The 27,221-nt window shown below is 39.9% G+C and overlaps 4 protein-coding genes across 4 annotated transcripts; 2 read left to right on the top strand and 2 right to left on the bottom strand.

Annotated features, from left to right (window-relative positions):
• Nucleotides 1-528: 528 nt before the first annotated feature.
• Nucleotides 529-4,337, bottom strand: cwc15 (CWC15 spliceosome associated protein homolog). The gene is made up of 7 exons (XM_083759699.1): nucleotides 4,318-4,337; nucleotides 3,617-3,758; nucleotides 2,532-2,644; nucleotides 2,139-2,236; nucleotides 1,642-1,752; nucleotides 1,414-1,550; nucleotides 529-1,315 (listed from the first exon to the last, which is right to left on the bottom strand). The coding sequence occupies exons 2-7, from the start codon at nucleotides 3,745-3,747 to the stop codon at nucleotides 1,186-1,188; spliced, it is 720 nt and encodes a 239-aa protein (XP_083615825.1). The 5' UTR covers nucleotides 3,748-3,758; nucleotides 4,318-4,337; the 3' UTR covers nucleotides 529-1,185.
• A 1,453-nt stretch (nucleotides 4,338-5,790) lies between these two features.
• Nucleotides 5,791-13,712, bottom strand: rrm1 (ribonucleotide reductase M1 polypeptide). The gene is made up of 19 exons (XM_083762548.1): nucleotides 13,541-13,712; nucleotides 12,454-12,542; nucleotides 12,178-12,355; nucleotides 11,677-11,777; nucleotides 11,519-11,578; nucleotides 11,400-11,439; nucleotides 11,064-11,226; nucleotides 10,834-10,975; nucleotides 9,898-9,981; nucleotides 9,485-9,646; nucleotides 8,736-8,815; nucleotides 8,436-8,637; nucleotides 8,151-8,300; nucleotides 7,699-7,920; nucleotides 7,511-7,587; nucleotides 6,988-7,123; nucleotides 6,796-6,891; nucleotides 6,497-6,685; nucleotides 5,791-6,150 (listed from the first exon to the last, which is right to left on the bottom strand). The coding sequence occupies exons 1-19, from the start codon at nucleotides 13,557-13,559 to the stop codon at nucleotides 5,962-5,964; spliced, it is 2,379 nt and encodes a 792-aa protein (XP_083618674.1). The 5' UTR covers nucleotides 13,560-13,712; the 3' UTR covers nucleotides 5,791-5,961.
• Nucleotides 13,713-14,587: 875 nt separating this feature from the next.
• rnf121 (ring finger protein 121) lies at nucleotides 14,588-23,819 on the top strand. Its single transcript, XM_083766275.1, has 9 exons — nucleotides 14,588-14,795; nucleotides 15,680-15,717; nucleotides 17,541-17,682; nucleotides 17,939-18,093; nucleotides 18,662-18,769; nucleotides 19,380-19,500; nucleotides 20,008-20,141; nucleotides 22,261-22,362; nucleotides 23,225-23,819. The coding sequence occupies exons 1-9, from the start codon at nucleotides 14,715-14,717 to the stop codon at nucleotides 23,343-23,345; spliced, it is 1,002 nt and encodes a 333-aa protein (XP_083622401.1). The 5' UTR covers nucleotides 14,588-14,714; the 3' UTR covers nucleotides 23,346-23,819.
• Nucleotides 23,820-25,651: 1,832 nt separating this feature from the next.
• LOC310859633 (interleukin-1 receptor type 2-like) lies at nucleotides 25,652-27,081 on the top strand. The gene is made up of 5 exons (XM_083766286.1): nucleotides 25,652-25,763; nucleotides 25,849-25,890; nucleotides 25,977-26,030; nucleotides 26,263-26,392; nucleotides 26,638-27,081. Exons 1-5 carry the CDS (start codon nucleotides 25,739-25,741, stop codon nucleotides 26,834-26,836), a joined length of 450 nt encoding a protein of 149 aa, XP_083622412.1. The 5' UTR covers nucleotides 25,652-25,738; the 3' UTR covers nucleotides 26,837-27,081.
• The last annotated feature ends 140 nt before the right edge of the window (nucleotides 27,082-27,221 follow it).

Here is a 27,221-nt window from a genome sequence, read left to right as displayed (position 1 = left end):
GACATTTAAACCATGAACTTCAGCTACATGTTAGCCCCTTTCAGGACCCTTGTTTACCGTGGTAACATCTCCCCAAATACAGTAAAGGTAAACAAGAGGGGCTTTTATGTATCCATAAAAACGATCCAGTCCTTAGCTGCTTTTTCCCCCCCTCTGAGGTGACAGTAAATCCATGCAGACTTTAGAGCAGGATCAGAAGTCCAAGGATTCTCACTCAGGTTTATTTGAGATGTTAGTAATATCAAATGGTCAGCAACTAAGACACGGTCGCATTCAGTTCAATATATTTGGGCATTCGGATAAGCGTGCACAGCCCATTATAATAAACGCAATCCTTTTTGTTGGGGAATTTCAACCAGTGAAACACAAGCCCCCAAAACTCACCGTGTGTAAATTCATGTCTTAACCCATTCGTTTCTTATAGATCACATAGGATAGACATAGATAAAAATAGGAAGAAACCTTCACACCAGGTTATAGGACAGAACGTAAAAAAATCTTTTTCACAAAAAAGCAAAACTCACAAGAGGCTTTTTTCTTCAGGTTTATTGACATCACTTTAAAAAACAAAACTACTCACACTTGCATGGAAAGCAACTTCAAAACAAATTGATCCATTACCAAGTTCAGTTTAAAGGGGGTGTAAGTGATAGATTACCGTAGTTAAAATAAGTGTTAAATAGCTCTATATTAGTATTTGTTCAGTAACAGGGGTCTCCCATCTCTCCAGCACTTTAGAAACAGGATATACATTGCCAGGTCAGTAATAGTATATACATTTCACCCAATGAAGAGAGAGAACTCATACAAGATAAACAAGTGAAATTGGAAGTGATGGAGAAAAAATAATCTGACAAAAAATACTATAAAATTGAAGCTGATAAATGGCCTCTCCTGATTGGATGAAGGTGAAAATTGTATTTATTGTTCACTAAAGAGCTGGAGCCATTACTGAACGAACACTAACAAAAAATGTTTCATCCAAACAATTTCACTTACACTACCTTTAATAGGGTATAACTAACTAATTTATTTATATACAACATTTTCAAGTTTGGGGTATATGGAGCCTGTCGGTTAATGTTCCATTTTTGGGTTTGATGAGTATCCCATGATGGATGGAAATGTCCTTTTCAACTGGAGGCCAACACCAGGAAGAGAAATATACGCCAATGTCCAAGTCTTTTACTTTACATATTTCTCCATGAATTTCTTGTGGAACTCTGAGCGCAGGGTGTCATTGATGAAGCGTTTCTCCTTACGTGCATCGTCCACTCCCTTGGCACAGTTCTTGAACACAACATCATCATCCCACCTAGAGGAGGATAGAAAAATATCAACATCACCAATCTACTGCATGTCAGTGTGGTCATTGGTAAAAAGGTGATAAGTGTGTACGTGCTGCATACATACCTCCTTTTGACGCTGAAGGTATTCTGTGTCTGGCTTGCTGCTTGCTGCTGCTGCTGGCCAGCCAAATTTATCAGCGGGTTACCACTCAGGATGTTCTCCATGCGGATCCTCTCTTCCTCTGCCTTCTGCTCACGCTCCTTGGACAGGGACAATGAAGAACATTGAAATACTACATAACATAAAAAGTTAATAACAACCAGACAAATGGGTCTCAGGGTGATGCCTTACTTTGCGTTCTTGCTCCTCAGCCCGCTCCTTCTTGATCTTCTCCAGTTCTGCCAGCAGAGCTGCGGTGTCGTCGTCATCACTCTCATCCTCTGAGTCCTCATCCTCTTCATCCTACAGGACCCCACACGCCACACAAACATAATAATGAATTGCATTTTTATAGCGCTTTTTCCAAGTGCTCAAAGCGCTTTACAATGGTTCATTCATAAATATACATTGGGAGGTGAAGCGGCGAACAGTCGATGTCAGCGTCCTCACATCCCACATTCACACACCAACGGTGGCGAGCTCACGCCGCCCGACTCATTGGAGGCAATGTAGAGTTCAGTGTCTTGCCCAAGGACACTTCGACATCTGGACAGGAGGAGCCGGGATTCGAACCGCCGACCCAGGGATCATTGGACGACCTGCTCTACCTCCTGAGCCACAGCCGCCCGTATGATTAATGATGGCACCTGTTCCACGTCACAGTCTTGAGTGCAAACTTAAGCACTTACATCAGTTAAAGGGTCATCAGCATCCAGATTGGCTGCTGGGATCTGATCAAGCCTAGGCCTCTTGGAGGATGATGAAGATGAGGATGATGTAGTATGCTCTGTTAAAAGGGGCGACACACATTTCAGATGAACATCTACCCGCCACAAAAAAGAAGCATCTACAAATGGTAAATGATTCAAAACAAAGAATCACGACAGTCAAGATAATTTAATTGTCACTACTCATACAGGTACAAGCAGCAAAATACATGTGGCAAGGTACTGAAAACTGTGCCAACAAAAATGATCAATATAAAGTCCCAATTTTAGGAAAAACGAAATAAAACATTTAAACAAAAATAAAAGAATACATCCAAAATATAACCGAATGTAATGTCTGCAAATATTACCCACCTCTTGGTCCCCTTTCCCTGGTCTTCTCACGCACTACCACACGTTCCCTCTCCTCCAGCTCCCTACGGAAGTCACGGGCACGGACCTCCTCTGGGTTATCCTGGGTGGGCTGCCTGCAAAGAGAACAATATATAGGCTCAACGACTTTCAACTCGACATCTCTATTTTAGGCAAAACATATTTCCCCAATATTTAACCCATTTAGACCAGATTCTACTAAATGTTTCTATGTCAGTGGTTCTCAAACTATTTCATGTCAAGGACCCCCAGAATTATATGTACTTGACTGCGGACCCCCATCTGAAAATATGTTTTTCCAGGGACGACCCAGAAGCAAAGGTTTGAGTTAAAAATGTTTGCTCTGAAAGAATATATATATATTCAAAGATTTGCGGCACATTTTCACAAATTAAAAAAAATAGCAGATCTATAAGCTCATCAAGCCATTGTACGAGCCTCCATTTCATTTCCATGTTAGCAGGGAGGAGGGTGGTGGTGTTGTGATGATTCATCATGAGCATTAGCGCACACCCTTTACCTCTCGCCAGAAACAGTTATATGTCAGGAGCAATGCGAGACAAAGTCACAAATGACATCCGAACATCGGATGTGCGGCGGATTACCATGGACAGATCGAAGCTTTAGAGATACGGGGCTTTAATCCTGCTTTAATGGAGTCTAAAGGGAGGTGAATGTAAAAAACCCATAGCTGGTGGGGACGGAGGCGTTGCATAGCAACCGGATCAAGTTAAAAGGTCATTTGACAGGCCTGGGCCATGGCTCAGCGGTCCAGGCACCTTGGCCGGTAGTCCGAGTCTGGCAGTGTGCCACGGGTACGATTATGTTCAGAGATGGCAGAAAATAATTAAGCATTCTGTACAGTGTACACAATATTTGTCATGGGACTGGTGCAGTGGTCTTGTACCACAAGTTTGTGTACTGTTTTGCAGTTGGCTTTGTCCCAGCTGCGTCCCAGGAGAGCTAATGTTTTGTCCCAAATACGATTATTTTAATATTGCTTGTTCGACAGGGCACTTCTGGAAGACACTGACCTGTCGCTGTATTGCATGGTTTCACTCACTGACCTGTATTTGAGCTTTGTGTGACCGGGTAGATCACGACTTGAGTATTGCTTAGACAATGCACTTAGATCCCCTTCTCCTTTACCCCTCCCTCCTCTTGCCGGCTCAAACGTGGGTCTTGCAGCTGTAGTCATCTTGAATGGCTCTGTACATAATAGAATAAAAGGAGTACTGACATTGATTTACTACTAGCTTGTAAGCAGCTACCTTTAAATTAAATCCACCAACTGGAAACAACATTGAGTATGACAAAATCAAACTTTCACTTTAAAAAACATACACTACTGCAACTATATCCAAATCAACAATGGAAGCTGTTGTGACGATTAAATAAAACCATGATGGATTGGAACATACACCTAAAACAATGGCACAAAAGGCAGTCCCAGACAAGTCACTGAACTAACTTTTACGTCACTGTTAAGGTACGTTTGAAATCCAACTTATAACTTCCATTAAAGTTGAGGTTTTTTTTTAATATATTTTCTTGATTTAGATTGAAAAGCTAAAGTTAGCCATATTAGCTAACAAGTATGAGCCTTGCCGAAGCAGGACATTAGAAGCGCTATCCTTACAGAAAACGCGCGGTCCAGGGACAGCAGTGAGCATTAAATTATTACATAACGCTATATTGATTCAGATTACCGTAAAAAGGTTACTTTGTTAATTAATTCCACAATTTCTACAGTAACATCAATACAAACCTGCCCACACTTGCTTCTGCAGGAAGTTATGGCAGGAACTGAAGACGCAAGCCTCTTCGACTCTCCTTGTTGTTTACGGGGCCACAATAGGAGTATTATCGCCACCTACTGCTCTGGAGTGTATACCAGAAATCTTCTACTTACATTCGAATTGTATTCTTGCCCTGGCTTACTTCTTGAATCACAGTGAGTGCACACTGAATATTTTTTCTTTCAGTTTCATATTTCTTAGGCCCTAGCGGTATTGATACCGGAAGGTCGCCAGTTCGCATCCCCGGACCTGCACGTTAAAATTACCACCGCTGAAGTGCCCTTGAGCAAGGCATTGAACCCCTACCATGAAATGTTCTATGAGCAGGGTGTGGCTGTAAACAAGTCCTTGGCTTAGTCCACTTCCCTGGGTAAACAAAGAACTTTGCTTTGCTTTGCCCTACTGAACTATTATAGCCAGTAGATTTAGTAGAAAGACTCAAATCAGCAAGACACTATAGTATAAAGTAAACCATAAAACTTGGTTTAATCTTTAGTGTCATGCCTGTTGAATTGAGTCTTCCTACTGACTATAATTAACCTCGCATCACTCCCAGTTATATTGTGCTTTCCACCACAAAGAAGATACTATAGTAGGGTGTTTTGTTAAGGAAACCTGACAAATATAGTATACCGGTATGTTAGTTAGTTACATCAAAATGTGTACACACGTCTATGACCTGTTAGTTGTTACACCACTCGTTATCTAGAATGGAAATGACACCATTTCCGATTTCATCCTGTAGCCTGCGAGTGTGAATACTGTAGCAGTGTATGCCAAGATTTGTGTAAAAACACCATGAACAGATTCAGCACTGACCATGTTCTTAAGCATGGTTTGGTATTGAGCCTTAAACAAATAGTCCCAAAACAAAGAGAGAATACCGGACTGCAGTTGTTTCACATGCATTTGAGCAAAAAATATCCAGATCACACCCACAGAAATTTCACTAGCAGCAAATCACAAAATAAACACACATTTCTGGCATTGGTGTAGGCTGTTGTGCTCACTCATTGGCTTGGTCTCTCCTCCCCGTTGTGTTGTAACTGTAACTGCCCTAATACCAAGGACTACACCACTACAACTACTGGCTACAGTCTTGGGAACAGCTCCATTTCATGTTGTCAACCAGCTGAATATTTAGTGAACTTATCAGTTTTACATGACAGAAAACAAAATAATCACAGTGAAATGACAAGATATCCTATTTTTTAGCAGTTTTATTTCACCTAGTTTTCCCTTGTAAAATATAAGGTGACATACAGATTTACATAAAATAAGTAATAGCATCAATTCTATACAATACAGTGCATGAAATATTAATTAAGAATTGTGATGTGAAGATAAGAGCAGGTACTGGGCACTAAATGAGTACATGAATCTCACAAGCTCCCTTAAGTGCTTGTGGACAAACCCCCTTTTTTCCATCAAAATCTAAATGGAGTTAAATTAAGCTAAAGAGTTATCGGAGAAAGACCATTAAGCCAAATTGATACTTAAAGCAGATCTAGACGCTCATGTGTCGCGAATGTGACACGTGAGCGACACATGAGCTTGTAGATCTGCTTCTCACCATGGGGGACACCATCGTGGGACGGACCATAAATCGGGCTTTAAGAACCACACATCAGACAATCGTCTCGGTTCTCCAGGGAACAGACCAGGGCAGCAATGTTCTGTTCTTTGATCTCCTCTTTGGTCTTGGTTGGCTCGGCGTCCATTAACTTCTCCTTGTTCAGAGTGAACTGGATGGGGTTGGCTGCAGGCTTGGTCCGCAGGTAGTACATGCCAGTCTTCAGACCCTGTGAGAAGATGGTGATATGGATTATTTATTTATTGTTCCCATTTTAATATTAAAGCTTTTTGTCTCAAAACCTTTCATGTCAAGGACCCACAAATTAATGTATATGGCTGTGGAGCCCCATCTGAAAAGATTTTATGCCAGGGAGGGTATGATTCTATAATTTCACAATTTCTACAATTTAAGCCTGCAACGCATTGTGAGATTGTAGAACAGCCATTTTCAAATATCCGAAGAATAAAATAGGGCTAAAGTAGTGTTAGATTGAATTCGATGCCATATATTATTAACACATTTTGCGGGGGGACTCCACTTTGAGAACCTGCTGTCCAGTGGGCCCAACTTACCAGTTTCCAGCCATAGAAGTGCATGCTGCTCAGTTTTCCATAGTTTGGTTCTGCAATATGGATGTTGAGGGACTGGCTTTGGTCGATGAAAGCGCCACGATCTGCTGCCATCTCAAGGACAGTCTTCTGGGAGATTTCCCATACGGTTTTATACAGCTGTTTCACATCGTCTGGGATCGCCTCAATACCCTGCAGCAATCAAAGGATGTATAAAAATGCTATACCAAAGAATTTGAAACTTTGTTGATGTTTTAGTGCCTTTATATACACTAGAATGACCATGAATAAATAATAATTACCTGGATAGACCCATTCTGAGCAATCAACTGATTCTTCATCTCCTCATTCCACAATCCTCTTTCTGTCAGATCTTTCAAGAGGTGAGGATTCACAATCTAAGAGAATACGAAATAGCATTTTGCAACTCAGCAGCGTGTACAGACAACTTTGAAGAGTACAAGGAGGAATGACGCCAGTCAGACATTACTGACCTGGAACTCTCCAGAGAGAACCCTGCGTGTGTAGATATTGCTAGTGTAAGCCTCAACCGACTCGTTGTTACCCAGGATCTGGGCGGTGGAAGCTGTGGGCATAGGGGCCAGCAGCAGGCTGTTCCTCACTCCATGCCTGAATAGAGTCGGTGGTTTTGATTGATTGATTGAAATATTTATTAACAGTTTGTAGAATTTACAGTACATTTTAAGCACAAACTCAATACAAAGACTGTCAACTGTGAGTGGACGACCCAATTAAGCATTACACTTGTTTACAACAGGGTCCACATTGTTCAATTCATCAAAACATTTAAAGACATACAAACATTTAGAGACATACAAATAGACATTTCTATGTAGCTAAAGAACAGAACAGTAATTCATCATAATGGGAAGCAAAAAAGGGAAAAGATACAATATACAGTGAGGGAAAATGGGGTGGGGGGATTCAGATTTTACATGAATGAATATACACAGACATACACAGACAGGGGCAACAGTGAAGAGGTTACAGTCTTACTTTGCAATCTTTTCCTTCAGTGCTTTCCAATCCCACAGGTCTGTTGGGGTTTTCTCCCACATGTCATGCTGAAGAATCTGACAAACAAAAGCAGGTCTCAATCAGGATTGCATAGGCTGAACTTTAAAGCCATGAATAATGTATTTTTCCTCACACACTGTAAGAGATAACTTTGACAATATACTCACTCCCTTGCTGACAGGAGAGCCAGGGTAAGTTTCATATGGTCCTAGTTCTGCCGCCAGTTCACAGCTGGACTCCAGGGAAGCATAGTAGATGGTCTCAAATATCTGAATGTTCAGCTTCCGAGCTTCAGGGCTTTCAAAGGGATAACGCATCAGGATAAAAGCATCAGCCAAACCCTGGACACCAATTCCGATTGGCCTGTGACGCTTGTTAGACTTCTCAGCCTGAAAAAGACAGTAGGAAGGGTAATTTCTTAGTCTAAGGGCCGATTCATACTCCTATTTTACCGGTACCCGCCCCCCCGAACCTCAAATGACGTCAAATTGTAGGCTTTACAGCGCCGAACCGACTTTTATTCGGCTCTAAAATAGGAGTATGAATCGGCCCTTAGTCGCCATGGGTAATCCTAGATCCATAAATAAGTTGGAAACCATTACTAGACAAGACAACATACCTCAGGCACTGGGTAGAAGTTGACTTCAATGATCTTGTTCAGGTTCTTGACAATGACTTTGGTGACATCTGCCAGCTTTTTAAAATCAAAGGTCTTTTCTGGGGTAACGTACATGTTGAGAGCAATGGAAGCCAGGTTACACACAGCAACCTGAGGTGGGGAGAGAAGGGACAGAGTTTCAAAGACATCATTAAACAAGACGTAAGGTTAGGCAGCTGGCAACACCAGGGTAAATACGCATGTGAATCAACCAATAAAAATGATCCAATGTTGTGCTTCCCGTACCTCATCTGCACTAGTGTACTCAACAATCTCTGTGCACAAGTTGCTGCATTTGATGGTGCCCAGATTCTGCTGGTTGCTCTTCCGATTGCAGGCGTCCTTGTAGAGCATGTATGGTGTCCCCGTTTCGGTCTGGGACTCAATGATGGCGTGCCACACTTGCTGCGCTTTCACCACTCGCTTGGCCTTGCCCTGCTTTTCATAGCTGTGGACGCACACATGACCCATGAGACAAACTAGCCTAGAGAAAACAGGATCTACAGTATGAGGAGAACAGAATCTGGCATCTGCTGTTGTCCTTACCTAGTGTAGAGCTTCTCAAACTCCTCCCCCCAGCACTCATCCAACCCAGGACAGTCACTTGGGCACATCAAAGACCAATCCTGTAAGTAAATATGCGCAATTATGGGTGGACAGTAGAAAAAGTACGGTATGGATGTTGACCATACTGTGGTACTGTGCTTACCGATAGAGCTATTGTTTTTTTCCCCCACTTGGTTTGTTTTGTTTAAGTCTTTCGAGAAAAAAAGTCAGCAGTGGACCAACTTACGACATGCTATCACAGTGTACTCGAGTAAAAACATTGAGTGATTGAAAGGGCTTTAAAGACATGACCAAAGCACTGGATGCAAGATATGTGGTACCTGCCCACAAATACTTTTGTTTTGCCACATTGAAATGACAGAACTAAATGTTTCTTCTTCTTTTTTTGTATTGCAGTTTTTCACACAATAAACATTCTTAAATACCCCTGTACTATGTTTGTGAAATATATTACGTTCTAATCTGGACTAGTAATGCATTTAAGAGTAGAGCTGCCGTTGCCATACACCCCTTCAGAAGCATTTATATTGGAACTTTTAAGAAAAGGATAATATGTATATAGTTACAGTGGCTCAGTGATTCAAATGATACTTTTTATTCCATACTTTGAGCAATTAAAATGAGTTAAGATGTTTAGCTTCTGTTTCGCATGCCTTGCATATAGTTCTACTAATTGTCTAAGACGATAGGAATAACTTTTAGGGTGGCTCGCTTATTTCAAAGCCCACCTGGTTGCTCTCAACTCTCTTCATAAAGAGGTCTGGAATCCACATGGCATAGAAAAGGTCTCTGGCTCTTTGCTCCTCTTTCCCTGTGTTCTTCTTCAGGTCCAAGAAGTCGAACACATCAGCATGCCATGGCTCCAAGTACATCGCAAAGGCTCCAGGTCTCTGAGAGAAGAGAATGTGCATTACATTCACCTATTCACACACCGATGCTGGAGGAAAGCATGCAAGGCACCAATCTGCGAACTGGGAACCTTACGGTTGAGGGCCCAGAATGATTATTTTCATTCATTAGAATATTATAGTAGTATGCAATAAAACAATGTTAGTCATATTTACCCTAATCTAGGTTCCCAGAAGCTCATATTTACCCACACCACAGCTAGGTCATATGGGAAAACTCAAGTCCTACTAACCTTGTTGCCACCTTGATCAACATAGCGTGCAGTGTTGTTGTATACCCGAAGCATAGGAACCAGGCCATTGGAATTGCCATTAGTCTGAAAAGCAGGAAACAAAAAAGTATTAGACAAAAAACACAGATGAGCCACAGAAATTTAGTTTAGCCAGTTTGTTTTATCCCTTTTTGTCCCAATTACCGGTAGGTCGTTAGATCAATAAACCCTCCCCATGATGACTCACCTGCCAGTGAGGAGCACCCACTGGGAGGATGTAACCTTGTGTCATAACTCATCAGGCTTTTCACCTAAATATATATTTGCGTTCCGGTTGGCGTTGCATTGTTTTTGTTCCCCACATAATGCAAATCAATTACTTTAGTGTCCCTAGTCGCACTACGAGTTAGAATAATATACTGTATACTTGTATGATATAGCTGTAGACATACCAAACGATAATGGCGTAAAGTTATTTCCGCTTCAGAACACGATAAATGGTATTGATCCCAGGCTAGGGAGGCTGTATCACCTTCCCTGCCCAGAACATGCGCAATTGTGTTTGTGTTAGATAAGACGCTGGATGCACTGGATGCACTGCGATGGATTTGAAAGTCAAACCCTGAACTCTGCTGTGGTGGTGGACAGGTACTTTACCCCTGTGCTACCCAAGTATAACTGAAGTTATGGAAATCTACCATAATATATTTTTTGTTTTTAAAAAACATTTCCCATTATCGACTACTTTGTAATAAATTGAAATTAGTCTCCTACTCTCCTTTCAGTCTGTGCCCCTTATCGATTATGAACATCATTGACTAATCTCGGTATGATGGAGGAGCTGGAGTTTTAATGTTTAACTGAGGGAGAAGCATTCTGCCTCACTTTGATGTTTACTTGCATAATGCTTTTACTCTAACGTGTGGCAAAGACTGGACTGGCATATTTATCACTTACCCCTGCAATGTAGCTGCCCGTTGCTCTGATACAGCTAACTGCCACACCAATTCCTCCAGCTGATTTGGAGATGAGGGCGCATTGTTTTAGTGTGTCATAAATGCCTTCAATGCTGTCATCCTTCATGGCCAGCAAAAAACAGCTGCAAATAGTCAAGGACAGGTCAATTACAAAATGCCATTTCAAGCATGCACCATTTGATACTGTCCAATGTCCAACATAATTTTTACCTTGACAGCTGTGGCCGGTTGGTGCCAGCATTGAACAATGTTGGAGATGCATGTGTGAACCACTTCTCTGACAGCAGGTTATAGGTTTCGATGACTTCATCAATTTCTCTTTTGTGGATTCCAACAGCCACTCGCATGAGCATGTGCTGGGGTCTCTCAGCAACTACAGAACACAGAATTCTTTATTATCAATTCATTGATACAGAGTAGACCAGTCTATCAAAAATACCAACATCATCATTATGAGTCTGAGCTGCTGCCTGACCAAAACATTACCAGTCAGTAAACAGCCTCACCAGTCACCATGAACTATAAATTAGTCAAATAAATTCTCACCTTTGCCATTAATCTTCAGCAAGTATGAGCGCTCAAGTGTCTAAAACCAGAAAGACAATTTTAAGTTTATGCGCCAAGAAAAAAAAACATGTACAAATGCTATTTAGTCATAAAAGTACCTTAAAACCAAAGAAATTATAGGAGAAGTCTCTGTCGAAAATGATGGCCGAGTTGAGGCGCTAAAAAAAAAAAGGCACAATATGTTAGATGGAAGTGATGTGTGCTCAAATGCAAGTAACAAACATACATAGTTGACATAACCAAACAGCATACTTACATCCTTGTTTTCAAGGACAATGCTGAGTGTATCCTTGCAGATCATGGGAGAGTGACGGTTATTTAGGGGGTTGACATAGTTGTACAGATCCTCCATCACATCTGCAGTGGCAGAGAGAAAAAGCACCTAGGTATAAACTAAGTGAAGAACTTAGTTACACAATCCTTAGAGGGCAAAAAAAATCTTTGTGAGTCAGAGTAATCTAGTAGGAGTGGCGACACTAGTGTTGACTCCCATTGTAACAATGGAATGCGGAAGTGCTCATTCTATCTCAATGGGATAGTTCCAATGTTTGGAACTATCGCCCATAGGCTTTGCGGCGAGATCAAAGCGTGTCGCTACTCTCCTACTCTACACTCTGATGTGTGAGTAACAATGCATATCATTGTTGTACAGTGTAAACACTAAACAGCCATTTATTACAGTATGATGTAGACCGTTAAGAAGACCATATTACACAATCTCCAAGAATACACTCTCTTTAAAGTTATATACACTCACCGCTGAACACTTTCTTTGTCTCTTTATGCAGGTTTGAGACAGCAATGCGTGCTGCCAGAATGGCATAATCAGGATGCTTTGTTGTGAGGGTGGCAGCTATTTCTGCTGCCAGGGTGTCAAGCTCTATAGTGGTGACTCCACTGTATAGACCCTGGATCACCTTCATTGTTATCTGGGTCTGAACAAAAATAATGAAAATGTTACTGTATAATTTACACAGAGGATATTTATTTACAGAGAACAGCGGTCTGTACTCTGTAGTCTGTACACACTTACCGGATCCACAAAGTCAGAATTGAGTCCATAACAAAGCTTCTGTATGCGAGATGTTATTTTATCAAACATGACACGCTCCTGGCGTCCGTCTGAAATTGAAGAATATGCATTGATTAACATCAATGTATAAAAAAGAATTGTAAGTGTGCTAAAACGACCAAAAAAATATATACCCACTTTCAAAATTATATTATATTATATTTACATTTTATAAATGGGGCCAACAATATATAATCATTGTTAATTACATGTAACACCTACTATTTCTACAATTACTACAAAGCTTGTGGCTAACCAGTCATGTTGGGCACAAACAAGAAGTGTGAGGATACACTAAAATGTTCCCAGTATACATACTGCGAAATTAATATTTCAATTAATGAAATCATCGAGCACAGAGCATTTTCATAGGATTTTCCACAGCATGCACTCGTTTTTATTAACGGGTCGCGCTGCTGCTTCCTGCATGATGTGCAAATTCGAAACAGGTGGTACGCAGGGACGTTCAGTGACATACGACGAGTGCTTCCAAACTCCAACACTTGCACAGAATTTTATGAAACAAACTCTTGGCAGATTGAAAGAGGATAATTCAAGCTTGGCCTAGAGCTGCAATGTTGGCGAGTTTAACGTCGTTGAATACAAGCAGATCGCAAAAGCAAATTGAACGAATGGGGAGTCAATGGAGGTTTGCAACTCTAGATTCATCCCATTATTTAAAAAGTCTAGTGTTGCAAATTGCGGCCAGGTGCCTAGTAGACCCCGTATTTATACCTGAATGTGATACCTATACATTTATAAATTCCCAATTTGTATAGTCATCAATTTGTTCATTGTGGTTTGCTTGGCGCCAATTACGACAAAGAGCATACCGTACCGTTTATGTCAAAGATAGATTACATGTACATTTTATAACGCGCGTGCAACAAACGCCTTGCAATACACTCTATAGAATGTCAGATTTTAGTTTAACAATTGTATTGTTGTTGACATGTCTTGGTTTTTATAGAAAACCAGATTAACGTTCGCAAACATTTTCCATCTTTGTTTTGACTCTATTCAAATAAAAAACCAAACCCAAACCTACCTCGCTTTATTACGTGCATATCAGCAAATAGTCCCTCGGCAGTCCCCGAGAGAGAAGGAGCGATAGTTAGAGTAGTGTTTTGCAATAAATTGCTGTGCCAAAACCGAGTGATCTACTTCCACAAAGTGTATGATGTTCACAACAGAAGAACCTCTCAAACTGAAGAGACTAGAGAGAGCGCCAGCCTAGTCCAAAAAGCCCGCGACTATTGTGCTTGTGTCAACAACACAGCCAATCCAGTGTGGGAAAGCCTGGTGACGCAATGTCACAGCCAATCCGCGAGTAGTTGCACGGGCTTTTGGCCCAATCACGACCATTTATGGGACGTACTTCCCTACTTTTGTTCATATCCGGAGCTAAATATTTGGCGGGTTGCATTTTGTCATGATTATCAAATGATGACCAAGTGAATGTGGTTTATTATTAATTACACAATATGTAATTAATAAACATTAATTATTGCTATTTGCTGATCACAATATCGATCAGTCAATCTGCATTTACTGTGATCAATTGAGTAGTGTTGATCAGCATTTAGTCAGATTGAAACAGTACAATACAACACACACACACACACACACACACACACACACACACACACACACACACACACACACACACACAGTGTTGTTGACACTCTGAGCCCAGCCCACCTGCTATTTACAGATATAACTTGTGTGTGTGTGTGTGTGTGTGTGTGTGTGTGTGTGTGTGTGTGTGTGTGTGTGTGTGTGTGTGTGTGTGTGTGTGTGAGAGAGAGAGAGAGAGAGAGAGAGAAAGAAAGAAAGAAAGAAAGAGAGAAATTATCTGGATGTCTGAAATGTCAGAAAGATCTCAGCTGTTCAGTTCCACACATGTTGGATAACAACTGGCACACACCCCACTGTTATGTGGGACACAGCGGGTGTCAATTCCAGGGGCCCCATGTTCTCTAGTTTCAGAGTCATCCTTCTTCCACACAAGCAAGCATGTATATTTTGTACTTGCTGAATTCAATGATTGAGCTTTATTTTGAAAAGAAACAAGACAGGATATTACGTTGTCTCACCACCGTGAAGCGTGAATGAGGGGCCGGGTGTGAACCTGATCCTACACGGAACATTTAATTCAACCATCAAAGCAGCAAGCAGTTAAACCACCAGCAACAGCACACCCGGCCGTCCCCAACCCCAAGATGGCAGGGGTGTTCGAGGTGGAGGTGGATGGTATTGAGCACCACGATCATGGAGTGGAGCATCACGAGGAACCACATCAGGTTAGAGACAGTCCGACAGGTTTACATGAATGTACATGGTGGAACAGATGGTGCTGAAAATGAACCCAGCCATGATGCGGCCAACACGGAACTGTAGTACTCTAGACATCTTTGCCAGCGGTGTTCTGGGTTAGCCTGAGCTACATAACGTTTAGAAGCTAATCTAATGAATGGCTGTTTTGCCATCTGACACGGCGATATCATGAAGTGATCATTTGATCCAGTTATCTTGTGTGAAATGTCTCGAGCGATCAATATACTCCGTAATGTTCAGCTGTTAGCGTTAGTTAGCTGGCTAACAGTCATAATGTTGAACCTTAGCACCAGTGGCAGTAGCCGAGTGCTAGCTGTCAACAGTCATTTGCTTAATTAACATACGCACAGCTTCTTCAGCCTTGTATCAGAGCCAAATATATGTGTTATCGATGGAAGTTACTACGCCTGTGTTTTTACAAAATGCCAATGAGCTGCTGGTGTACGTGGCCCGGTTGATGGAGTCAAAGGTCATACATAATACAGTTACAGTACTATGTCTATATAGCTCCCAATGAAAATGTTACAGAAATATGTTAACACCATATATAGGAAAGTTAGAAGAAGAGTAATGTATGACTGTCACTGTCCAAGCCAAGGATGGTGCACGAAAATGATTACACAAACATTTCTGTTTGCATCTGTAACATTTTGATTACACATGCATTTCTATTTTCTACCAGTAGTTATAACACACACACACACACACACACACACACACACACACACACACACACACACACACACACACATGCATTACGTTTTATAGCAATATAACAATTAATAGTTATTAGTGTTGACACTGACTAAATTAGCCATTGATTGATTGCTTTCTGTTTTCCCTGTTATAGGTGGATCTGTCCAAGCTCTCACCAGAGGAGAGGTGGAGGTCAGTCTCTTAAGTATATGCATCTGTTATGAGAAGTATAGAACTAAACTACTTCAACCAGTGATTTGTGTTGATACATTATAGTAACCACGTCTATCGCCCTGTCTCAAAAGTTCTTAGTACTACTCTGTAAAATACCATTCAATCAGCTGACAGACCTATCTCCACAACAATAGAGCTGGGCAATATTATCACTTATATATTGACATTGTATTTCTGATATGATACTATATATTGTTTAGTGCAGTGGTCCCCAAAGTGCGGTCCAGGGACCCCCAGGGGTCCATGAGAGAGTTCCAGGGGGTCCCCAGCTAAATTATAGTTTGGAACCAAATGGACCCTTATGGGTCTGTAACTCTGAGAGTGTACACTCCCAGAGTTAAATTAACATTGATTTCACAATATAAATTGGGGGTCCCAGAGATAGAAATTAAATGGGGGTCCGTAGACTAATGCATGTCAAACTGGTGGTCCTTGAAATTAAAATTGAGAATCACTGCTAGAGCCGTCAAAATCTTCTCTTATGATGGACCCCCATCATATATTTTCTAATGGGGGTCCGTGGGCTGATAAGTGTCAATTTGGGGGTCCTTTACATGAAAAAGTTTGGGAACCACTGGTTTAGTAACCTCGCCTCACCAGGCTTTCCACCACCTCGGAGGAAAGCCTGGTCTCTGATTTTTTTAAATCCTTTATTTACCCAGGGTAGTAGCTGATCACAAGTGCTCATTGTCAGCAACGCCCTGCACATAGAAACACACAGACAGACACACACACACATTAAAACATGGGAGCTGACCAGTACAAACACAGTCTTATACTGTTGGCCACTAAGCAGCTCCACTGGAGCAGTGCCTTGCTCAAGGGCACTTCAGCGGTGTTGGGTGAGTGATGACAATCACTTCCCGAATCCCGACCCAGATTTTTCATGCCCCATCGAACCGGCAACCTTTCGGCAACAAGGGCGCTAACCCTTAGGCCCAAGTACAGTGATGTAAATCATCTGAATGTACCTGACTGTTCTAAACTGACCTTTACCCACGTAGTTATTAGATATTATATTACGAATGATTATTTATCAAATGTCATTGAATAAATGTAATGTTAAAGCACCAATAGTCCTCCCCCACAATATTGTCACAATATCAAGATTGATGTATTTGGTAAAAAGAATATTGCAATAAAATATTACTGTCTTTTCCACCACTTGTTTCCTTGTTTACTATTCCTTTTACTTAAAGATATATTCAGTGATTTCACTTAATTCAAATATCACTTATTTTTTTGTTTTGTAGTGATAATCCTCCCTACTATAGAGTGTGCTGGTCATATAAGGAGTTTCTCCCTGTCCCCAGTTAACCCCTGGGGGTCAAAAAACCATAGGTTTCGTTTTTGACTCTCTATCCTGATTGGACGAAAGGCTGGGTCCCACAGCCAAAAACGAAACCTAAGGTTTTTTGAGTGAAATCACTGAATATACCTTTAATAGAAGGGACTGTTTAAGATTTAATCCTTATGTCTTTTACATGTGCTGCAGACTAGATGAGGATTTAAAAAAAAATCTGAAATTTGAAATTTGAAATTTAGGATTAAGTCAAGGAAACATTGATTCTGGAGAATGTCTTTTTGCTTATTTACCTGTTATATTATGTTGTGTTACCTGGTATGTATACACAGTAAAATCCTGTGTACACATACACAATTTAACAAGTGTAATAATTTGTACTCTCAAAGTTGAGTATTTCAATGAGTACTTACCGCCTTGAAATTAACAGAGGCATGCTTGCTAATTGCCTAAGTATCCACTGTGTCCTTTCCTTTAGGGTCGAGCATTCAAGAATGCATGCCAAACACAAGGGCCACGAGGCCATGCACGCTGAGATGGTGCTGATCCTAATCGTCACCCTGGTTGTCGCCCAGTTGGTCCTCGTTCAGTGGAAACAGCGGCATCCTAAGTCGTACAATGTAAGCCTCTGCAAAGGACTCGCCAGCAAACCATTTTAAAGCTAAGACATGGACAGATATGCATGCATGTAACCGAGGTACACATTGTTGTTTATCACCTGAAACGGGTCCTCTGTAAGAAGCTTCTTTCTGCTACAGAAAACCCTATTCTTAAATTTACAGTCTGTGGCATGTCGGATGTTAACTATTGAGCACCTGCGTGTTCATTGAGGTATTTGTTTGTACACTAATCTGTATTCTCTGCTGTGTTTTTTAGCTGGTGACTCTGTTCCAGATGTGGGTAGTTCCTCTCTACTTCACTACCAAGCTTCATTGGTGGAGGTTCCTGACCACATGGTTTATCTTCTCTGTCGTCACAGCATTTGTCTCCTTCCGTGCCACTCGCAAGCCACTGAACTGTACCACTCCAAGGTACAACAAATCCCATGCACTTTTCTATAGGCTCTTTATGACTACGAAGGGTAAAGCGCAATAAATAACATAACTAAATGATATAACTACAAAATCATATTGAGCTTCGCTCTGGGGCGGTCCCAGAACTATAGATTGGAAAGACTTTCCGAACTGGGACAATTTCCGACATCAGAAGGAGTATGTATTGCGCTTAGTTACCCCAGAACTTATTTTGTTTGTTTCCAGAACCAGGGATGTACTTCATTAAAAAACGCAATACAAAGCGAAACTAGCTCACATCAGCTTGTAGATCAGCTATTTTATCTACTTTTGAAACATTTGAAAGTACAAGTTTGTTAGTACCTCCTGAACCGGGCCCAAATTAGGTTCTGTGAACTTTACCAACCGAGTCATAGCGCATGGAAAGAAAGGACCATGAAATATGTTGGATTGCACAGTTCACTAAATCTTGTTCGAATCGAAAAGAGCCATTAATGCCAGAATTTTTGTGTGACCTGTTTCTTATCAAACTGTTGTTTATTGATGATGCTTCATTGAGATTAATTCCACCTTTCCTTTCGGTTAGGTTGGTCTACAAATGGTTCCTGCTCCTTTACAAGATCAGTTATGCCACAGGAATAGTTGGCTACACCGTTGTGATGTTTACGCTTTTTGGTCTAAACTTGATATTTAGGTAAGTATTATCATGTGTGTAAATCATTCTAATACTTAGTGGTTCCAAACTTCTTTCTTGCTTTCTGTTTGAGAAATTCCTGCTTGGAAATTATGCCTGTGTCCTGTCCACTAGATGTAGCTGTCGGACAGTTTTTGCACTGCTTTTTGCCACAGGGCTCTTGTGTGTGGATCAGTTGTGAGGGTAGTCCGGAAGTGCTGATGCATGGGTGAAATAATGACACATGCTGTTTTCTGTACTGTATGCAAGATGGACATGTTTAAGCTCATCAGATAAAGGAATTCCTAGTTTGGGCTTGATAGCACATGTAATACACGTACTGTATACCCATGTTTTGTTTAAGACAAATGTAAACGGATATCCTGACCTAAGCCACCTTCCATTACAATGCATTTTCAGATATTCAAAATAATTGACTTGACATTCTATCAGTTTATACAATTGGGATAATATTTAATTGGGAACTTTTACAGTTTTGCCATTTCTCTGCCATGTACTCAACCACGATGAATTCTACAGACTATTTAAAATCTTGTGATGTTGTGCTACTGATATCACCAACTGCATGTCATGTAACCGCTAAGCTAAGCAATGCCCTTTTTTTGTCCAGAATAAAACCGGAGGACTCAATGGACTTTGGTGTTTCTCTGCTTTTCTATGGTTTGTACTATGGAGTCCTGGGTAGGGACTTTGCAGAAATGTGTGCGGACTTCATGGCTTCAACAGTGGGGGTAAGTGGACAGGTTGTACTAGGGGTAAAATAGTTAATTGAATTAATCGATTATAAAAAGAATAGATTTCTTTATTTGGGGGAACTTTTTTAAATTCCCCTTTTTTGTTTTCCAAATCTTTAAAAAACAATTGTGAAAATAGGTCTACAAGCACGTCAGTGTGAACTTGTAGAACATTGTGAACTTGTACATCTGCTACTTTCACAAGATACCTTGTACTCAGTGGCAAGTATTAAATAGGACTTAAGTGGTTAGTCAGACTAATCGATTTAGTCAGTTATAATAATATTGTTATGTTAATATATATACAAAATAAAACTATCAAAAAATGTTCTTCTCGAAAAAGAAATTGATAGAATAATCAATGAGAAAATAGTTGGAAGTTGCAGCCCTATTTAATACTTCAACATTTTACAGTGAAATAACACCTCCACTGCTTAATGTAATGCATGTAAGATACTATCTTAGATTTAACTTCTCTCTCTCTTTTTGTCTTATTTGTTTTAGTATTACAGTGCGTCCGGTATGCCAACCAAGCACCTCTCAGATAATATCTGTGCTGTGTGTGGTCAGCAAATCCTTGTAGATGTCAGTGAAGAGGGAATCATTGAGAACACGTACAGGTTATCCTGCAACCATGTGTATCCTTCCTTTTGAAATGTATGCCGAGAACTTTACATAGACGAGACCATGCCATTTCAGTTGCCTATTATTGAATCGTTAATTGTTATCCGTATGACAATTGGAGGGAATGCGCGTGACGTCGTCATACCCGGAAGTTATGCGGGAACGCCTACTGTGATGCAAAAAAACTACTTTTCTGGCCGGAAAAGTCCTATCTGATTGCATTAAATGACGTTAAACGACATTAAACTCACTTTGCCAAGTCACTTTGCCACTCGATTTCCCATTCACTTTATGCATGTGCATACACGCTATTGTGGTTTGGACGTTGAACATCGGAACATTTACATTTCTGCATTAAAAAATGCAGATTTTTTTTTTAACCCTAACCCAGTATTGAATACCGTATTCAAAAATAATGAATGTACTAAAACAAAACATGCAATAATTGTATATTTTTTTATTAAATTTATTTTTTTATCGTGGAAATGGCACATCTACAAGCTCACAACGTGTCGCATTGTAGATCGTCTATTTCTTCTATTTTGAAAATGTTTGAAAATGCATGCAACAGCTGAATTCATACAGTTTAATGGAAATTAATAACTAATGCGATTATGTAATAATTGTGAGGGGCCTACATGGAAGTATTGACACGGTTGTTTGTTCATGGTAAATTATTACCACCTACTTCATAGGAAACTCACTATACTCCAATACAAGAAGAGGAATTAACGTGACCTTTATCTGACTACAGTTCTCATGGAGGCACGTTGTAACCTACAATACTTCCCATTTCCCCTTCCAATAGAAAGGCCCTATTATATCGGTATCTAAACTTCAACTGTATTGTTGCATCACAAATTGACACTAGTTTAAATAGATTATTTTGAATTGCAGTTACAATAGTAAATATAAAGAATAAAAACAAATGTGTAAAGTATGTATATAAGGGTCACAATAATGATCATACTGTGATATCAGAATCACATGTGTGAAGTGAGGGGCCCTCTTATCATCATACATCACATTCCGTGCTCAGCCAATCAAATCATCACAAATGTCATTCCGGGCAATCACTTTTGGCGTCTTCACTTTTCTGTCCTCACTTTTATCTCCAATGTGTACTTTGCTCAGCCAATCAAATCATCGCTATGGGGTGATCAGCCAGTCATCAGTCAATGTTTGTGTTCACACAAACACACAAAGCTGGGCCAAGTAGGGGCTAGTGCCCCTCAAAAATGTTTAAATATACATTGTCTATTTAGCTAAATGTGTCAATATACTTACAATTTGTGACCGTGAGGATACGTATATCTACACAGTCAGGCTTCATCCACACCTACATAAACGTAGCTTTTTCGTTTTCGTTTCGTTTTTTTAAATCTCTCTGTCCATACGACACGTTTTTTTTAATCTCTCTGTCCATATGACCAAAGGCAAGACCCATGCAAAACTCAGTTTACATTGTCCACACAGGGAACACACAGGCGGAGTTTTAAAAAAATACACTGTGGCAGGAGTTTTCCAAAAGATGCGTTTATATGGACCCCCCCCCCCAAAACGCATATAAAAACCTACGTTTATCCGTTTACCCGGATACGTGTGGACAAGGCCTCAGATATACAGTGACATTCTGCAATCTATTGTGCAACATGTACAATATCAAATGCCAAATAAACAATGTAAGAGGATGTATCTACAGTCAGATAAGTGACATGTTCACACATCAAATAAAAATGCAGAAGGTAAAGGTATATGGTTGGAAGTGTACCGACATGTGCAAACGGGGCTCAAATGAATGCCAGTTCAGCAGCCTGACATTTGATACTGCCGTATGCCCAGCCTGACGGTAGCAGCATGAACAGATTGTGGCTGCGGTGATGCTTGTTGCTTTGGCTACACAGTCTAATATGACGGAAGCTTACCTCCGACGCCTCATTTGAACTAAGACATTGGACTGACTAATACAGGACAATAACTACATCATTGGTTCAGTGTTTAACGTGATGTCCTGCGGTTATGTTGGACTATTGGTGTTTATCGGTTGACACTGTTGTATTAAATAATGTATTTTTTTTCTATAATATTATTGAGCCCAATTACTGCCACATGAAACCTTAATTCTTCACCCAGATTTCATGAGTTCTGCATAAGGGGATGGTGCATTGTGGGAAAGAAGCAAACGTGCCCATACTGCAAGGAGAAGGTGGACCTGAAGAGGATGTTTAGCAACCCGTATCCTTTTAACTACAGTACTGTACAGTGTCTGGATTATTCATTTTTTTAATTCATATTCTTAATGCATTGTTTCTCCCACACTCACCAGTTCATTTGTGCCAAACCCTGCTACTCATTGGGAGAATCGAATCAAACTCACATGTGTGGTAGAAGCTTTTATTCCAAGCTAGTTAAACTAGATGCATACATTTTTATTACAGTATAATACATTGGCATACTGTTCCAATTGCTGCATACATACTAGGGGTGTAACGATACATTTTAACGATACGTATCACGATACATACACATTTATCGATAGACAAAGTGTAGCTATATGGAATGGAAACGTATTGTTTTCTTCTTAAAATTGCTAAATACATTGCAAAATACTACTCATTGTCACACCCCTAATACATATAGTACTAATACAGTGATGGAACCAAAATCCCTGTTCCACACACAAATTAAAGGACATGTCAGTGCTTAGTCATAGCTAAAGTATAATAAAGATATTAATTCCATTGTATCAAGCCAACCTGCCAGTTAGTTTGAGGTCCACGTGACTATCTGGCATGCTATGTGAATGAGAACATGAGGTTATATAATATATAGTGTAGTTGAAGGTCATAGAACTACTAGGTTCCTGTTCCTTTTTTCGCGTTGCAATCGATTGAATCGAATGACATTTTGAGCTACTATTAACTAAAATGACACCACGCTGACATTAAACAATTGATACTTTCATATTGCATTTTTTTTTTTAGAATGTATTATTGTGACAGTTTAATGCAATGTCCTGTGCGTTAATTCATAGTAAGCATGCTGTCCCGGTAATTCAGCACTTGTTTTATTGTTGTCTCCTTAACCCACTCTAAAGCTGGGAGAGACCACATGTCATGTATGGACAACTTTTGGATTGGCTTCGGTACCTTGTTGCCTGGCAACCTGTGATTATAGGACTAGTGCAAGGCATCAACTACATCCTGGGCCTGGAGTGACATGCAGCTGTGGGGGAGGATGAACATACTACATACTGGCTCAAAGGACCGAGAGCCTCACAGTGGACTAAAAACATCCATTTACAATGTGTCTATATATGTACCTTTTGTATATATTTACAGGCACAATGTATGTGTATTTACGATTTGTTGGAATTTACTAGTAATCTGTATTTTGATGTCTGTTGCCGTTTTCCAGCTCTATGTTTCACACAACATCACACCGTGAGACTTAATTTTGGGTATTGGATGGCCGAGTAAACTGTTTTTATAGTTACATTTCCCAGTAATGTTTTAATGTTTCATTCAAGGTATTGGCATCCATAGTAATGATTAACAAAAGGGTCTCTTCTAGAGTAAATTATTTCCTTCATCTAATGCCTAGCAGTCCTTTCTACCTCTCTTAAGTTCTGCCCCCGTTGGTTTGTAAGATTTCAGGTTGTGCAATGAAATTAAACCTGTTGCTCCCTTCGACTCCGACATGCGCATAAAATACTCCATAGACTCGGGACTCCTTTGTCCTTGTGGATTTGTTTTTGTTCTTAAGTCAAGTACTCTTCAGGTCTTTGTCAACAGTCCTTAAACTGTTAACATGTTGCCAAAACGGATCTACAAGCTCACAATCTGATGCTTTGTGAGTTTGTGTGTGGGGTGGGGGATTAGGCAATATTCTGCTAATAAAGTTCATGTTCTGACTCTTCAGAAATTTGAGTGTAATCTGACCAATACACAAGAAATATTGCTGACGTGTCTCCTAGTACAATACATGTAACTTATCCTTAATGAAATACCTGAGCTTGTTGGATCAGTGAATATCCCAAAAATATCAATAAATCTGAAAATTGTGGAGTACCCTGATATAGTACTGATGTTGAAGACTAGCCTAGACTCCATATTTAGTTATGCCTTACACGAAACTCCAATATGGGCATAAAAGGTACAATACAAATCTTTAATGGCAGAACACAGACTGGTACAACGGGCATACCATGTGGAGTATGCATTCACAACTTTGATCGTTTGACATGCATCGTTCTACATTGGTTTGTTAAACCTATTGTCTCATTAGCAGGTTTCCTGTTAAAGGGATATAGGGATCACAATTTTTGAACTTAACAGTTGTATGAAATACAAAATGACTGGAACTACTTAATATATTTCATTAAAACCAGAGCAGAACTCCCACCACAGGACTCGGGCAATCAATTAATACAGTTGCAACCACTATATTAATGGCTATTTCATACAGCTTAAAGGACAACTTTAGTTTTTTTCAACCAAGGTTCATGTTTTAGGTTATGAGAGAAACTAAAAGATGAGTGTTATTTTTATTTTTCATTTTCTGCTTTCTTTCGTTTTAGGGATTTTTAGCTGTTTTTGACGGGGTGGGGGCATTTGAGCATGGGGCTAAATATATATATTTTTTTACAACATTTTATAGCGATTTATTTTTTAATTATTTACTATAGTCCTAATAAACCGCAGGAAATTTCATCTGGCCACAAAACATCACGATATCTACTGAATGTGTCAAACTGACATTGAGCCTATGACACACAGTGTGGCTTCCCCCCCCAGTAGGCTACCTTCACATTCAGTAGATCCTGTGATTTATTTGTGGCCAGATGTAATTTCCTGGGGTTTATTAGGACTATAGTAAATAATAAATAAATAAATCTCCATAATATTTTGTAAAATAATACATATTTAGCACCATGCTCGAATGCCCCCGCCCCCCTGTACAAAACAGCTAAAATCCCTAAAACGAAAGAAAGCAGCAAATGAAAAAATAAATAACACTCATCTTTTACTTTCTCTAATAACATCCTAAAACATGAACCTAAAGAAGAAAAAAAAAACAGTTCTGAACTATCCCTTTAAAGGTAGTGTTCATGGTTTTCTGGAAGTACTTGTCAGTGTATGAACCACATGCTGAACTCTGAATTTCACCTCGGACAGCACTATGGACGACTAGGCATGGAGGGGGAAAGCATTTCATCACTTCATGTGTCGTCCCTTAATAAATGTCATGATTTAGATGGCGTGTACATACGTTACACACCAGTATCTGTGGGTTGTCTGTGAATATTAGGATCACATGACTTGTTTGGAAGGTCAGCATACATTCACACAGTAAAATCCTCTGTTCATTTACCGCATCCAATTTCATTTATGACCCAACCAAGAGTTGAATTAACACAGGCTTTTGTGTATGATATTGATTTACCATCATAATGTATATGACAAATTCAATGAAAGCAATTTGTGATCAGGTCCCTGCGGAAGTTCCCTGTGTGCCTGCTGTTGGGTGCAGTGCGTGTAGGGAAGTAAGAGTTGTATATATAGTCATTAGGTCAATGTAACAAGGTATTGCTAGAACCAACACAGCGAAGATGCAGATGACACATGCTCTCACGGGTAATAACTTTAAAAACGGTTTAATTTGTATTTGCTTATAAATGCATGATGACATTGTCTAAAACATTTCTATTTTCACACCCAGCTGTTGGATGTCTTTTTGTCCTGCTTTCCAAAGCTGCAACAGGTACAGTTTGTATTGAGGGCAACATTATATTTAAAACATTTGTAATTAATGAATCACTATCATTCAAATTGGTTTATTTTCTCTAGAGGAATCTCCTGAAATAATTGGGCCAGACCATATCGAAATGAAAGCCTGCCCAGGTACTATATTTGAATTTGCACAAATGACACCACTGAACATTGCCCTCGTATCTATAGCAAAAATACCTCATTGTTAGAGGACAGTCAAGTTTCAACTGACTTATGTTTTACGTTCGATGGATGAAGATTACCATGTATTAAGAGCAGCGGAAATGCAAGTCATTTTAAAGGTTTAAACCTTTTGAGTTTCAAACTGTTCTGGATGGTATTATACATTTTCTGACCTCAACAGGAAAGCAGCTGGTTCTTGACTGTAAGGCATATCCCAATTGTCAAGATGACTTGACTCTTATCTACTGGTTGGTCAATGACTCATTCCCTGAAACAGCCTTCACCAATGGTAGAGGAGTTGAAACCGAAGAGTAAGTTTGAGGAGTTGAAACATTTACATAATACTAAAATAAATCCGACCAGTAGGCCTATAAGTTCACCATATCACGTTGCCAGCCACATCTCTGCTGATTCTAATGAAGTTCTGTTATTAGGACAGACTGCTGGGAGAATTGTGAAATGAATGAATTAGGACCCATTCTAAGTACACTTGAGACCTGTGAATAGAACATTAATGAATGCAGTATTATTATCATATATCATATATTTTTTCCAGATCAGTGTCTGAAGGCGGTAGGATTATCCAGAGGAGTTTGATGTTGAAGAATGTCAAATCAGAAGACTTCACTTCTACTTTTGTGTGTGTGGTGATAAACTCTGTTGGGTTTGCAGAAAAGCACATCACACTGACTACAAAGTGTCCCAAGAGAACTTTGTTCAAGTTGAGTAAAGTTATATCCAAATGTATGGAATAATATGGAAACAAATGTAGTAGGAAGAATGCCAAAGAATAGTTACATTACATTCAGGATTTATTTTGCCTGATGTGTAATCAAATTATTAAATTACTTAACGCTACGCATCATATACTTTAAATTGTTATTCTGTTATATCTTTTAACATGTTTAAGTCCTCCATACAGAGCTGGTGGAATAACAGCTTTTAAGCCATTATTGTGGTTGTCTAATACACTGGAAATTGTATGTTATTTGAGTTTAGTTTTCTGTAATGCTCTCTGTTACCCTCTTGTTTCCTTCCTCACTCACACACTCGCTCTCGTGCATGAGGCACAAAAGATAAGCTCTCACAAAATAAAAAGAGAACAGTTAAAATAAGCTCTTGACCTTTTTATTATTATTT

The sequence above is a fragment of the Protomyctophum parallelum genome, assembly GCF_964188405.1.
Source record: "Protomyctophum parallelum genome assembly, chromosome: 1".
NCBI lineage: Eukaryota > Metazoa > Chordata > Actinopteri > Myctophiformes > Myctophidae > Protomyctophum > Protomyctophum parallelum.
Note: the sequence above shows the minus strand (reverse complement) of the source record. Positions and strands in the feature narration are given on the sequence as shown.

Excerpts from the sequence above, each read along its gene's own strand:
- rrm1 (XM_083762548.1), bottom strand. Across the intron at positions 10,976-11,063 it reads AACCGGCCACAGCTGTCAAG|CTGTTTTTTGCTGGCCATGA; the intron begins GTAAAAATTATG and ends GACTATTTGCAG. Across the intron at positions 8,301-8,435 it reads AGTACACTAGTGCAGATGAG|GTTGCTGTGTGTAACCTGGC; the intron begins GTACGGGAAGCA and ends TCCCCACCTCAG.
- cwc15 (XM_083759699.1), bottom strand. The coding sequence starts at position 3,747 with ATGACTACAGCTGCAAGACCCACGTTTGAGCCGGCAAGAGGAGGGAGG. Across the intron at positions 2,645-3,616 it reads CACACAAAGCTCAAATACAG|GCAGCCCACCCAGGATAACC; the intron begins GTCAGTGAGTGA and ends TTCTCTTTGCAG. Across the intron at positions 1,316-1,413 it reads ACCTTCAGCGTCAAAAGGAG|GTGGGATGATGATGTTGTGT; the intron begins GTATGTATGCAG and ends ATCCTCCTCTAG.
- rnf121 (XM_083766275.1), top strand. The coding sequence starts at position 14,715 with ATGGCAGGGGTGTTCGAGGTGGAGGTGGATGGTATTGAGCACCACGAT. Across the intron at positions 14,796-15,679 it reads ATCACGAGGAACCACATCAG|GTGGATCTGTCCAAGCTCTC; the intron begins GTTAGAGACAGT and ends TCCCTGTTATAG. Across the intron at positions 20,142-22,260 it reads AGGTTATCCTGCAACCATGT|ATTTCATGAGTTCTGCATAA; the intron begins GTATCCTTCCTT and ends TTCTTCACCCAG.
- LOC310859633 (XM_083766286.1), top strand. The coding sequence starts at position 25,739 with ATGCAGATGACACATGCTCTCACGG. Across the intron at positions 25,891-25,976 it reads GCTTTCCAAAGCTGCAACAG|AGGAATCTCCTGAAATAATT; the intron begins GTACAGTTTGTA and ends TATTTTCTCTAG. Across the intron at positions 26,393-26,637 it reads AGAGGAGTTGAAACCGAAGA|ATCAGTGTCTGAAGGCGGTA; the intron begins GTAAGTTTGAGG and ends TATTTTTTCCAG.